This window comes from Dryobates pubescens, chromosome 11, assembly GCF_014839835.1.
Source record: "Dryobates pubescens isolate bDryPub1 chromosome 11, bDryPub1.pri, whole genome shotgun sequence".
NCBI classification, from domain to species: Eukaryota; Metazoa; Chordata; class Aves; order Piciformes; family Picidae; genus Dryobates; species Dryobates pubescens.
In genome coordinates, this window is record NC_071622.1 from 5463364 (window position 1) to 5477345 (window position 13982).

At 47.2% G+C, this 13982-nt stretch overlaps 1 protein-coding gene across 1 annotated transcript in view; it reads left to right on the forward strand.

Moving 5' to 3' along the window:
• Positions 1–2414: 2414 nt before the first annotated feature.
• The window catches only part of TRABD2B (TraB domain containing 2B), a 329959-nt gene continuing 318391 nt past the window's right edge, over positions 2415–13982 (forward strand). Inside the window, exons 1-2 of the mRNA XM_054165237.1 lie at positions 2415–2537; positions 3068–3628. Coding sequence (XP_054021212.1) covers positions 2430–2537; positions 3068–3628 — 669 coding nt within the window. The 5' untranslated portion in view covers positions 2415–2429. The remainder of the gene's footprint in view (positions 2538–3067; positions 3629–13982) is intronic.

Here is a 13982-nt window from a genome sequence, read left to right on the forward strand (position 1 = left end):
CAGCTGGGCTCTGCCCTTGCAAAATTGTGTCACCACCCTGGCAATGCTGGGGAGGCAAGCCAAGAGGCCCCAGTGTCACATCCCTTGAGAGCAGAGAGGGTGTCCTAACGTGGGGCCACAGGTGACTCCAGGCCACCAGCACCCAGTGCGGCCATGACTTTATCGTCTCACTGGACCATCCTGTGTCACAATGAAGGGACACCTCATCAGCTAAAAAACCTTCTGTCTCTTTCTCCCTGAGTCTTTCCTTTCTTTGAACACTATCCTTCAGACCAGAAACAGAAAATTAAGTATTTATTTGCAGGAACTAGAAACATCGTGAGGAAAAAAAAAAGCCCATGCTCCTTTGCATGCTTTTTACCTGTCTGTGAGATCTGGGAGGAGAGAGAAGAGGTTGCAAAGCCTTCTGAAAGTAATTAGAAAGGGGCTGCTGGTCCTGACACCATAGCTGGGAGAACACTCTTCTGCCTTTGGAGGCCACTGGAGGCACACACTGCAGTTAGTCCCTTCAGCAGCCTGTGTAGCTGCATTTGTCCATCAGTAACCACAGCAAGTGGTGTCCCTCTCAGCTTCAACAGGGATGTCAGGAAGCCACATTTATAGCCAGCTAGGCCTGAGTCTGCCACTGTCCTTGGCAAAATCCCTGCTGGCTCCATTCTGAGTTTTGTCAGAGCGAGGACCCTGGCTCATAATAGTAATTACTGTATTTTCATCAGGCAAACTTTGGTAGTTTTAATTCTTCTTGAAACAGTGAGGAACTACACAACTTTGGAAAAGGTTTGCCGTTGCAGAGGTGGTGGGGATCCAGACCTGCCCTGCTGGGTGTACTGCATACAGCAGGCCAGGCTGCAGAGATACCTGGGGCCACCGGAACAGTGGGGCTGGGCTGTGTCCTGCAGGGAGAAGGGTCTGTGTTTGGCTCCCTGACCCCCATCCCTGCCCTAATGGGTCCAGAGGCACGAGTTCCAGCAATGGCGGTGACAGGCACTGTCAACCTGCCCTCTGCTCTGAAACCTCACAGTGTAACAGAGCTGGATATTCAGGAGGAGACTTCAGTTGCAGCTGCTGGAGTTGAGCATCGCCTGCAACAGTGAAAAAGCTGCAGACCCTCAGGGATTCTGGATGTGCTCCTGTCAGCAACAACCACCTCAGCTCTTACTGGAGAAAGGTGCTTCCTCCTGAGGCTTTTGAGTCCAAGGGGAAGCTGGATAGCTAACAGGGTGCGCAGACAGATGCACGTTTTGAAAACACACAGAAGTTTCCTTCCATCCTCCTGTGAGGCTGAGGAGGCAGGGGACCCTCCTCAGGGGGCCATAGTTGCAAGGATGGCAGAGGCACAGGGTATGGTGCTGAGAGCAGGGCTCTCGTCCTTGACCTGCTCTCCACCCCGGCGCTCAGCGAGGCGCCGCTGCCCCTGGTTTCGGAGGGGCGAGGGGAAGGCGGTGCCTGTGCCAACATGTCTCCTCAAGCCCGCCAGCCGCGCGGGTCAGAGCGGCCGGCGGAGGTCTGAGGGCGGGAGCGCCTCAGGGCATCCCCTCCAGAGCCGGCTGCTCTCAGCTCCTTTCCGGGACAAGCCCCGTCTGTGTAATTTCATCAGTTCTCGAAACTTTTGCACTTTGGTACTGTAGCGCCTAACGCGAGCGAAGCGCCCCGCAGGTGCCGCCGCCACCGAGCCGGCAACGCCGCCGCCTCCCGGTCACCGTCGCCGCGCGACTGCGCTGGGGCGCGATCGCCCCCTGGCGGCGGCCCCTGGCGGCGGCGGCGGGAGGCGCGGGCGGGCCGGGGAGGCTGCGCCAAACTTTCTGCCGAAGCGGGAGTTCGGCCTCCCCGGTACGCTGTGCGCCGCCGCCCCGCGCAGCAGCGCCCGCCTCTCCAGAGCTGGTCCGATAGCTCCTCTTGGCCGCCGAATTTCAAAGGAAAAAAAAAAAAAGGAAAAAGAAAAAAGGAAAAAGCCGAAAAAAAATTTATTTAAAAAACTTTTTTATTTTCTGGGTCTTCTGCCCCCCACCCCCAACCTCCTCCCGAACCGGCGGGGCGGGAAGGGAGCTTCTCCGGTCTGCAAATTCAAAGCATGGCGGAGGCTGGCGATGAGAACCGTCCTCCCCAAAGCATCCAGCTCCTCTGACAAGCCCGGAGCCAGAGGGGGTGGGGGTGGGAAAGGGCGGGAGGGGGTAGAGAATGGGAGGGAGGGGGCGGCCAGTCCTTCCCCCTGCACTTGTCAGATGCAGATGGGACTGGCAAAGTTTGTTTGAATAAAAAAAAACAAACCCCAACAAAAACAACAACAACACGCCAAAAGAAAAAAAAAAAAAAGGGGGGGGGGGGGGGGAAGAGCAGGAGGAGGGGGAGGGAAAAAAAAAAAAGATCCTAGAAATCCAAAAAGGCTCATCTGGGAAGGAGAGAGAGGAAGGAGAGCGAGAGGAAGCGGGATGCAACTCAACCTGACGCTGATCTGCTTCGTCTTCGGGGGGTTCCTGCCCGACGCCGCGGCCCGGCGGGAGCAAATGGACACGGGGCAGTGCGACCTGCCCCGCTCGGTGAGCCGGGCCGTCCCGGGGGGCGCGGCTGCTCGCTGGTGCGCGGCTGGCCGCGGCGCTCCGCGGGAGCGGACGGGGCGCGGACGGTGGGGGGACGGCGGGGTCGGGGGTGCGCGGAGGGGTGCGGGAGGACGGGCACCCCTGTTCGTCCGTGCGTGTGCGCGCGGCCCAGGCGGGCGCGCGTGTCCCCGCAGGTGTGGCGCTACCGCGCTTGTTCCCCGCGCGCCCCATGGTGTCCCGGCGCGGAGGGGATCTCCAGGCGGGGACAGGACTGGAGGGGTACGGCGGCGGCGGTTGGCGCCCGTGGGCGAGAGTGGGGGTCACCGTGGGACGCTGCCCCGCGTGGCCTCTTCGTGCCCGTGGGCTTTGCTTGCTCCGAGCCTGGATGAGGCTTGTGCAGGGAGATGCGGGAGAGCGACCCCCGGGTCATCTTCCCTGCGGGCAACCCCAAAGGTGGCATTACTCCCCTGGGTTCTCTCCTACCCCTCTTCCCCTCTGCAAATGACCAGCCCTCGCTGTCCTCTCCACAGCAAGGAGAGCTCAACTCATTCCTCTGGACCATCCGTCGTGACCCCCCAGCCTATCTCTTTGGCACTATCCACGTGCCCTACACACGGGTGTGGGACTTCATCCCTGACAACTCCAAGGCCGCCTTCCACGCCAGCTCCAGTGTCTACTTCGAGCTGGACCTCACTGACCCCTATACCATCTCAGGGCTGGCCAGCTGCCAGATGCTGCCCCACGGGGAGAACCTGCAGGACGTGCTGCCCCGGGAACTGTATCGCCGCCTCAAACGCCACCTGGACTACATCAAGCTGATGCTGCCCCACTGGATGACCCCAGACCAGCGGGGCAAAGGGCTCTATGCTGACTACCTCTTCAATGCCATTGCTGGCAACTGGGAGCGCAAGAGGCCTGTCTGGGTGATGCTCATGGTGAACTCCTTGACGGAAACAGACATCCGCTCCAGAGGTGTGCCGGTGCTCGATCTCTACCTTGCCCAGGAGGCCGAGAGGATGAAGAAGAGGACGGGTGCCGTGGAGAGGGTTGAGGAGCAGTGTCACCCACTGAACGGGCTCAACTTCTCCCAGGTAAGGAGGCTCTGGGGCCTTGTGGTTTATCTCGGGACGTGGGGGCCATTGTCTTCACATTTTGGTCATTTTTTTTGGGGGGGGGGTGGGGGTTTAACCCCAAGGCTGGTGCAGCAAGGTGTGTCACTCATTCATGGGCCTCAGCAGCCATTGCATCGGGCTGCCGGTTCTCCACCAGTCTGATCCGTGCTGTCTGCGAAAAAACCTCTGATGTGTGGAGCGAACGGCTGTCTGTGTATCATGTGTAGCGTTTATTTGAGAGGCAAATATCCAGGGTGTGAATGTATGTGTCTACTGGCTTGCGGCTTGTGAGGGAAACTTGCACGCCTCCCATCCTGTCTTGGAGCTGGGTAAAAAGTACTTCGTTTTGTTTGTTTGTTTTTAAATAAAGCAGCTCTTTAGTACTTGTCAGGAAGAGGATGAAGCGTGAACAATGAAAAAAGAAATTTCTACATTGTTCAAACAGATTTAAGTATGTGCAAACTGTCAGTCGTCTTTTGGTGGTCACTGCAGGTCAAAACAAACTGGCTCATGTTGCCCTAGTGTGCTGGGGGAAATTAAGTGTTCATTCTGCATGGATTTTTTTCTTTTCCCCCCCTCTTCATTTTAGAACAGGTAAATTTCAGTGAAAAGGATGTAGATTAAGAAACTCAAGTTATTGGTGTAACTGGACTCCAGAATTCTTTCAGTGGATTTAGCTTTAAACAACCAAACACTAAGCCATGCGATCCATTTCATTTCAGTGGATTAATCAGGAGCACAGTCACAGCTATTGACTTTGCTTTGTGAAACTGTTTATATGAAATCAGATTTACTAGAAATTCAGGAAATGAATGTGTGTGGAAGAAAACAAATAATCCAGAGGAAATTTAAGATGGTGTCAGTTACTGTTTTTAACCTGCTTTTTGTCATTAGTTTTGGATCAGACTATTTCCAGCTTTCTACTAACTGTCCTACTTTGAGCAAAAATTTCTTGGTGATATGGGAATAAGGATTAAAAGACTGATCTTTGGTTTGATTAAAATGTCTTGAGAGTGCCTTCACTCCCTTCTTCCCTGAAGTCTAGTGGGAACTATGGTAGGGGGAAAAGGTCTGGCTGTTGCTAACATTTGGCTCAACTGATGTTTGAGCTAGAAGTCTAACTCTGCATACAGCCTTCAGAGGAGAAGATTGGTTGCATATGCTTTTGGAGGAATTTTCTTGTTTATTAACAAAAAGAATTAAAAGAAGGCCCCTGGGAACTTTTCATTAATTAGCAAACACGCAAAGCAAGGTATTTGTTTTGTCCTGTTCTGTCTGAAAGGTTTAAGTGCCAGTCCTCCCTGTTGAACCCCTTCTCTGAGGTGAGGTAAAAATAATTAACTATTCCAGGCATCCAATAGCATTTGGTTGTATTAGGTCAAAAATGGCAGTTAAAATCAAGCACATGAAAGCACTTGGTTAAAAACATACCACTTGGAAGCCTTTAAACATGAATCATACTACAGTTTTTCTTTTTAGAGAGCAAGTGAGTGACAGAGAAAGGAGAAGGGGCAGAGTACAAAACTCACTGCTGCTTTTACCAGAGCAAGTGGCCTCTTACCAGAGAATGGTTTCTCTCATTCTCTACATTTTAAATAGAAACAAAAACTTCTCCTTCATTTTACTATGATAGTAATCTAAAAAAAGAACAGCAAAAATGTTACTGTTCCTGGCAAGTAAGGACAATCATTTATGCAAAACTTTTGTTCTGATTAAAAAAGCACATTACAGTTATTACAGAGAATTGACATTGCTGCTAAAATAGATCAGCATTCAGGAGGAATTTTTCCTAGACTGAAGCTTCCCCCCCCCCCCCCCTTTTTTTTTCCTGGGAACAAGGCCACCAGAACAACATGAGACAAAATTAAGGAAAACAAACCAGATATTTATTTTCTTGCTTCCTCTAGATTTCATGCATCCTGACACCTGGCTAGTTGTTTAACAATAGTAAGTTGTAATGTTGTCACACCGTCTGGCAGTCCTACTGCTCGGTGTATTACTGTGCTAATTTAGTGGAGTGGATTACTATTGCTGGGTTTTGCCTCCCAATTTCAGGTCTTGGAGCCTTCCTTAAGCAGCACATAATTAAAGTACACCGAAATGGAAATCAAGAAATTGAGCAGCTTTTTGTCTTGTTAGGGTGTTTGCACAATGTGATGAGAACATCTGTGATAAATTACAGCCCCAAATCTGCTAAGGGCATCAGCAATTGTTACCTGTTTTCAGCATTACTGTTAGGGGAATACTGTATGTAATTTCTGCCTTCACAGTGAGGACTTCAAAACTCTTGCCTTGGTGAATCATGTCAATGCTTTTGTCTCCCACATCCCCAAAGTCCAGTATTTATGCCCTAAGCAAATTATAAAAGAAAAAAAGCTTCCCCCCCCTACCCCCTTCCCTTTTACTTCTTCTCCTCAAAGGCAGCTTTGTGCTACTGCAAATATTTAATCTGACTACACGCACCAAATCTGTTAATCTGATACCACGAGGAGGAGGAAATCTAGGAGTGGTCCTGGTGTGGTACTTGGTTTTGATGTGCTCTGAAAGAAAGTGGATACACTTGCATTTTTGACCAGGAACGCTCTTTGAAACGTTCTGTGCATGGCTTTGAAATGTTGATTGTCTTAGCCAGATGAAAAGATTAAGGTGGCTCATATAATTAGCTGCTTCCTGGAGAGCCAGCTCTTGCAGGTAGAGCAGGGCACATTGTTTTCTATTGTGAACCCAGAAACTTTGTAGTTTGATGCTCTGTTCCTCCTGAAATCTCTTCTCAGTGTTTCACATAGCTATTTGAAGACAGCACCGCTCCCATCGTCCTGCTTTCCAGGCGAACTGCTGCTTTCCTGCATAGCTTGCAGAGGGAGCATCCTCACTACCTCTGAAATGCCAGCAGCTGCTTATTACATAGCTGGTGGCAAGGTGTCTGCAGCAAAACACTGGGCTGGGAGCCTGACAACAGGGAAATTCAGATCAGCTTTGGGTCAGGCTGAAATTTCATTGCTCCTTGGTATAGGAAGTTTCAGGGTTTTCACTGGAGATGGGACAGAAAGAGCTAAAAGACATTCAAGAAGAGGAAACACAAAACTTTCCTTGCTGCCAGTGCTGATGTTTATTGACAGCGTGGCAAGGAAAATGCAAAATCAAGTGGGCCAGGACTGAGAAGAGCTGTCGAGGGATGGATGGTGTTTAGGGCCTTCTCTTGTTAGGATCCTGGCAGAGGCATCGCCATGAGGACTTGTCCACTTGTCCTTTGAGGGCCAGCTTGGGACAGGATTAAGCTTTACCTCCTCTTCAGGACCCTCACATGGATCATGTGGACAGCTCTCCCTAGGCTGACATGTACTGTCCATGGAGTAAGGAGGATGGTAACGGTGACTCCTGCTGCTGTTCAGGTCTGTGCCAGCCCTGATCAGTCAGGGCTGTGGTGGGACCCCTCCACAGCCCCAGGGGTGAGCACCCTTGGGCAGCACTAAAAGCCTGTACAGTCAGCAAGGGGAAGCTCTTACTCTGCTACCCATAGTACTCTGCCCAAGGGAGGTGGGTGGCAGCTCTTGCTTGTGTTAGATCCTGTTTCTCAGAAGGGTCCTCAGACCAACACAACATTGCTATCCCTTCTTCCAAGTCAGGAATAAAATCCCTTTCCCATCCCATGCCAAGCTTGCTGTCTTTAAGGAGAACCTGCATTTGTCTTGTGTCAGATGCTCTGAATGCCAAGGTTTGTGAGGGTAATTTTGTGTCAGGGTCTGGCTTCATTCTGACCTGTCTGTGGGGGAAGCTGTCAAATCAGAGAAAAGCCACTGGCACCCTCTTTTCTCTCCCTTCACTAGTTGGGGCTTGGGAAGCCCTGACTCCTGTCTTCTTCAGCCTGTATCATTTCCAACTGCGGGGGGAGATGTTAAATATCAAACGGGTGTTGATTGGATCAGAGACGGCCTCAAAGAAAGCAACCTTAGACGGTGCCAGATTAAACTTCACACTTCACCATTCTTCTGCTTTCGTTTCTTTGCCGCCTCATTCTCTGCACAAATAAACCTCATCTCCTTGCTTTCTACCAATGAGACAGCATTCAAGGGACAGGAATGACTTTGTTAACAAAATCAGTCTTCATTTCCCAGGTCCTGCTGTTCCATCAAACCCTGGGACATGGCAGCTTTGATTACTCTAGTGATAGGATTAGAGGGGGAACAAGTGCTGGTTAATAAAAGGCCGATGGGTGGTCCATCATGTTTGGTCACTGACAGATCTGCAGTCTTGGAGCTGGACCTTCAGTGGCAAAACAGCACAGCACAGTAATATACAGACAGGGCCATGGCCTGGACTTGCTATTCCATCACCCCTGTCCCCTTGAAAAATTAAACATTGCTGTGATCACAGAGCTGGGATTCTTGTTGCTGACAGAGACCAGTATAACCTAAAGGGAAATTTGCCTGTTCATACTAATGGGAGATCCAGACTCAGAAGTTTTCTGAACCAGTTCCAGAGACAGTTGACTTTTGACAGTCTGTGGAGTTTATCTGGGGCAGTGTTAGGGATATTGCAAAACTTTTAAAAACACTTGTAAAGGAGAGTGGGGTTTTGCCTAATAGAAATAATGCTTTATAGAAAGGGCTTTAAAAAATGTTTCAGGCCTCATGAAAAGGGCAGGAGTCATCAGAAATAGCTTAAAACCTTCTCTTTTGATTGCTGAATGTCATTGAAAGACAAGTCAAAACCTTCGATTAGTTATACATCTTTTTACACATTGCACATCGTTTTCACCTTACTGGCTTCAATTAAAGTATCACCCTCTTCTTCACCCTTCCCCACAGCAGCCCAGGGCAAAAAGAATCCCCCAGTGAAATTAACCTTGGGGTAGAAATTCATGCAGCAGAAATAGAAATCCTTCCATTTAACTCCCTCTGAATCGCAGTGGGGCCGCTTTATGTCTTTACTAGGGGAACTGCTGAGGGTGAAGCTATGCAGGTATTAAAATTACGGTAGTCAGGGTAACACCTGAAAGGATCAGCAGCTGGCTGTTTATAGCTTTTAACGAACTTTAAGTGTTGCTCTTTGCAGGTAGTTACTGTGTGCTTCTTCAGCACAGCCCGCTTGAAAGGCCCACCCTGGCATTTGATGCCTATTAAGAACAAGCCAGCCAGTTAATGATGGCTTGAGGGGCAGCTGGCAATTCATCTGTTGTATTCGTTGTGTATGGAACTGCAAGAAGTGTTTGTGGAACAGGTCAGATGTAGAACTTTCCTTTCCCTCTGATCCTTCATACCTGCCTTGGTAAGATCCAAGCCCAGGACAGGTGTACCTGCCTCCCAGATCTGGGAGGTTTGTCTGCAAAATTATGGATGCTGCTTGTGATCAGCTTTAGTTAGGAATTGCATCTTAATAAGGTGGGCTTTGAGAGGAGCAAACCCCCATCAAACAGTGGTGAGCAAGCCTGGCCCTAAAGGGCCTACTCAAACTACTGCATTTGAGTCAGCTAAATGTTACCAATATAGAGAAGTCAAAATAGCAGACTAGTGACATTTTTGCCCTGTGTGTGGTGAGAGGTGAGTTGAGGTCAGAGCATTGTCTCTGTGGCTCCAGTGATGCCTGATCCTGGTGTCAGTGAGCCCTGAAACTGCTGGAGTGTGGGGAGCACCCAAGTAGGTGCTTTGGTCTCCCTGGAGGGGATTCACTCCTCAAGCTCTGCCTCAGGAAAGGGAATCAGAAGGGGGAGAGCTGACCCAAATCCATCCCTGCACTTAGACATTAATGCTGCTTTCAAATCCCTGTGAGATCTCGCCTGGAACAGTTTGCTACCTCTGAGCTGCTCACCCAGTAAGTGTAAGATACCCTTCCCTTCAGTAAATGATATTTCCACAGCGATGATTTTCTCTGTTTGCTGTCTGCTCTCAGTTTCTTGACGCTTTTGCAACAGCAGTCAGGATCCTGCCCCAGGCCCACAGTACTTTGCTTGTAAACAGAACAAACCATTGACTTTAAAAACCTCAACTTCAAGTATAGTGCAACCTACAGTCCTCAGAAGGTCTTTAACAGCCTCCCCTCAGCTCCCTAGTGAATAGCAATCTATGCTATAAAGCCAGCTCACATCATTCAGGCTAGTCAGAGGTTCCTGTATTGAAAAGGCCAGAAATGATCTTAAGCAAGGGCACTCATACACCTTGCACTCCTGCAGAGACAGGTTGGTGGCAGGGCTCCTGGCAAAACATACCTGGCAACTTTAGAGGGACATAGTGTAAAACAATAGTTTTTCTTATGCTAGGCTTTACACTGCAAGCCCTTATTAATCTTTTCACTGTCATTAGGATTTAATGGGACAGGTAAGAGGCAGAAGAAATCAAAGAGTTACTGCTAGAGCCACATGAAATTGGTGTGATTTCTTTCATCTTTTGGTCCTATTAGCAGAGTTCTTTCATATCTGGGTAGGGGACTTTGCCAGAGCACAGTGTTTAGGACAGCACAAAGCTGGAGATTTTCAGCAATGACCAGTGTTTTGGGAACTTCATTTTTCTTTAACTTTCAAGAATCAGTGTTAGAAGAGTCCTATTTTGCAGGGAAACATCTGTCTCATGTCCACATGCTTTCCCAAGTCCCTTTTTCAAGCTGATAGGCAATTCAGGTCCTAGATGCTACTAGACTTAAAATCTGCAGAAAGCACTAGGGGTTTATCACAGATTTGCAGTATCTTTCTGAACCTCAAATTATTTATAGGTTGCAGTCACCAAGGCATTTTTCTGAGCACTGGAACAATTTGTGAACCTGTAAGCCATAAAGCATTACAGTTTCCAGCTCACCTGAGATGCCAGAGATTAAATTAGTGCCTGCAGAGCTTAAAATTGCAGCTCTCAGTATTTGAACTTAGTATCTCAGTTCTTGGACTGGAATTGGAATAAGGTTATACTCTGCAGACTGGGGACAGTGCCTGAAGGGATCCTGAGGGAAGGCAGGAGAGGGACTTTTCATGAGTGTCTAGCAACAGGACAAGGGGGAATAGTTTTAAGCTGCGGGAGAGTAGTTTTAGACTGGATCTTAGGAAGAAGTTCTTCAGTACGAGAGTGGTGAGGCTCTGGAATAGGTTGCCCAGGGAGGTTGTGGATGCCTCCTCTGTGGGGGTGTTCAAGGCCAGGTTGGACAAGGACTTGAGCAGCCAAATCTACTTGAGAGGCATCCCTGCCCACGGTGGGGAGACTGGAGTAGATGATCTCTAAGGTCTCTTCCAACCTAAGCCGTTCTATGATACTATGATGACAGACATGCATTTTGATATATGATTAGTTGTATCTGTCACAAGAGCTAGTATTTAGGATATCTCATCCATCTCCATGGATTTGCTTTATCTGATGTTCAGGAGAACAATGTAGCTGCTTTGTGTCACTGTTGTTGTTTGCTAGATCTAATTGTCACTTAAATGCACAACAGAATTAGAAGAGACACTGTTAATAGCTGTGTCAGAAGCTCAAGCAGGAATTAGCACGGATGACTGCTGCTTCTCCCACTAGTTATTCCAGCAGCAGTCCTTACTATTTGAATTTCCAGTTTGTAGAGCTTCTGCTGCAAGTTGTTTCAGGACTTCCAGCACAGTATAAAAGAAAGTTGCTAAAAACTGTAAATTGAACCCATGTGTTGAGAATTTTGGGATGGATGTTGTATGACTTGAGGAGACTCATTAGCAAAAGTATTTTTGGTTTGAATGAGATCAAAGACCCTAGAGTTTCCACTCAGAGGGTCATTTAACATAGGACTAGGCACCCCATTTCTCATCATACATAGGCCAGTTATACCTGAAGAAATCATCATTGTTGAACTGCTGTAATTAGATTTATCATCAGTGGATCACTACTGATCACCTCTGTCCAGGCACTGCAGCAATGCTGAGGGGTGAAGAGTCTTGCAGATGTCAAAAAGGGAGTTTTATTACTGACTTCTTCAAAATCAAAATTGCAGTGGGTAGTGGTATTAGATGTGAAAGATGCTGGTATGAATCAAATCCTTTATCTTGTACTCATTCCAGGGTGTCCCTTGAAGCCAGGGATAACACTGAACTGTTTCCAGAAACTCAAACTGGGGAACAGAGAAAAGATTGAAAAAAAAAAGAGAGAAGAAGAAGAAGAAGAAAGTTTTCTGATGTCCCCTTTTGCTAGATTCAGTTAATGTAGAAGTTCTAAAGCCTTTCAAATGATTTCCAGTCCAGAGGTTCTACAAAATCACAGAATTCACTGAGATGGGCGTGAAGCAATGCTGGCAGTTCAGTTATAGACATCATGTTAGCTCTAACAACACAATTAAGGGAATAACACTGAAGTATTCCCAAGATTGTATTAAAACTTTCTTCTTTTGCCCTAACTTTTGTACTGGGGCACCCGTTGGGAGACACACATATCCCCCATACATAAAGCAGAGAAGAAGCTGACTTCACAGAGCAAAGCAATATTCATCAGGCTCCCTTTATGAGCCAAGAAACGAGAAAAAGGAAACAAATCTTCCAAGATATTTTCAAACCACTTTCCATTTTAATAAAAGTCAACTTGCAAGGAGCACAGGGAAAATATTTCTTTAAAGCAGGACTTTCTGTGTCTTGAAAGCATCCCCTCATATTTTAGAGAGTGTATTAAATCCAAGGTCTCCATTAGGCTCCCTCAGCTTTATTAACAAACACAATGAAGACCGATTATTCTCTGTGCACTTTCTGCCACCACACAAATTTTGCTTTCCTTTGATTTCTTGCAGGCTTTTCCTATTACAGGTGACAGCATAATAGTGATGGGGAATATTTATTTAAATGTGAGACAGAATGCTCACAGTATAGGAGTTTGCAGAGTCAGCAGAAGGAGAGAGGGCAAAAGAGTGATTTGAGAACCATGCCTAACTTTTGGAAGGTCTTTGTATTTCTGGCATACAGTACACAGTTTTAGAAATGATTGTTGAGATTAATGTTATTCCAGATGTGAAGTGTGATGGGACATGTCCCAACGTGCCCCACTGGTTCTACTGCACTGGTAAAATCATCATAGCACTACTAATTGTGAAAGAGCTAAGTCTTACACCATGTGAAGAGCTGGTACTGACATAGGAGGAGCCTGCTGGGATGCTCTCTTGGAGTTTGCTTTCAGGCTAAGGTTTTTTTAAATTTCTTTTATTTTTGAGATGGCACAGGAGCAAGGGAAGCACAAGTATGCTAAAAAGCCTCAAGATGATTGGTTTTGCAAGAGTTAACTCTACAGAAAGTCCCTTTTCAGAATGACTTTCCTTCCTGATTAATGCAGGAAACAGCTAGAAAGAATATTTTCAGAAAAACTCATTTTTTGCTTGCTGAAGAAGACAACTCCCTAAGACATAGAATTGAACAAAGTCAACTTTCTTGTGCCAAGTTATGCTCAAAACTATTCTAATATGGCCTGGTTTTCAGACAGCTGGGATGCTCTATTGGTTGACAGTTACAAGCAAACTGAAAGTTCAGTTATTACAGCATTTCTCCTTCCCATTTGCAGAACAGTGTGGAGATATTTTCTCCTTGGTGTGAGCATCAGGCCAGAAGACCAGGCTGTATCATCCTGAAATGATCCAGGTCATTTGATGGCAAGATGAAGTTCAGAGGGTGAAGATAGTAGGCATACACAGGAATGAAATTTTATTTGACTCTATGGGTAGTCTTGTAGCTGTGTGCAGACTTGCACTGAGTAGCTTTTTACTCAGCTAATTGTGTATAAACTGAAGTGGCTTGGCTGTGAAATGAGACATTCTGTACAGTATATAATTCATGACCACTTTCAGAGGCATTTTTGTTGAAGCTGGGTATGCAGAGGGAGACCTTCAAAATGTAGCCATCTGAAGCACACTCTGGCAACTTCATAATTTAAGGTCAGCATTTCTACAGGCTCATGTTCCAATAATGGAATAGTGCTTTCTTGGGAAAAAAAAGTAATGTATATCTCAGTGTATAATGGTGTGTTTTCTCTGAGAATGAAACTGCCTGCTTGGATCACTTGCTGTGTGTTAGCTGTGACTGGGTAAGCATGTAAGGGACATACTATGTAGAGACCTGAGCAAACTGTGGCCCTGAAACTGAAAGAAAGCATAGTTGTGTGCACTTGGTGTATATTCTCAAGCCTAAAGGTATTAGTTGTTGAGAGTCACTGCAGTAGTACTCTTTTGTGTCCTGGGAAGTACAAAGAGCTATAATCTCCCAAAAGGTGTCGTATTTTAGCATACTTTGGATGGATTTTGTCAATACTGACAAAGAGATCCCAGTGGAAGATATCCCTAGGAATGTAAAACACAATCACCAGAACCCACACAAGATCCCTTATCAGGCTTCCTCTAAAGCTGTTGCCGATTCATT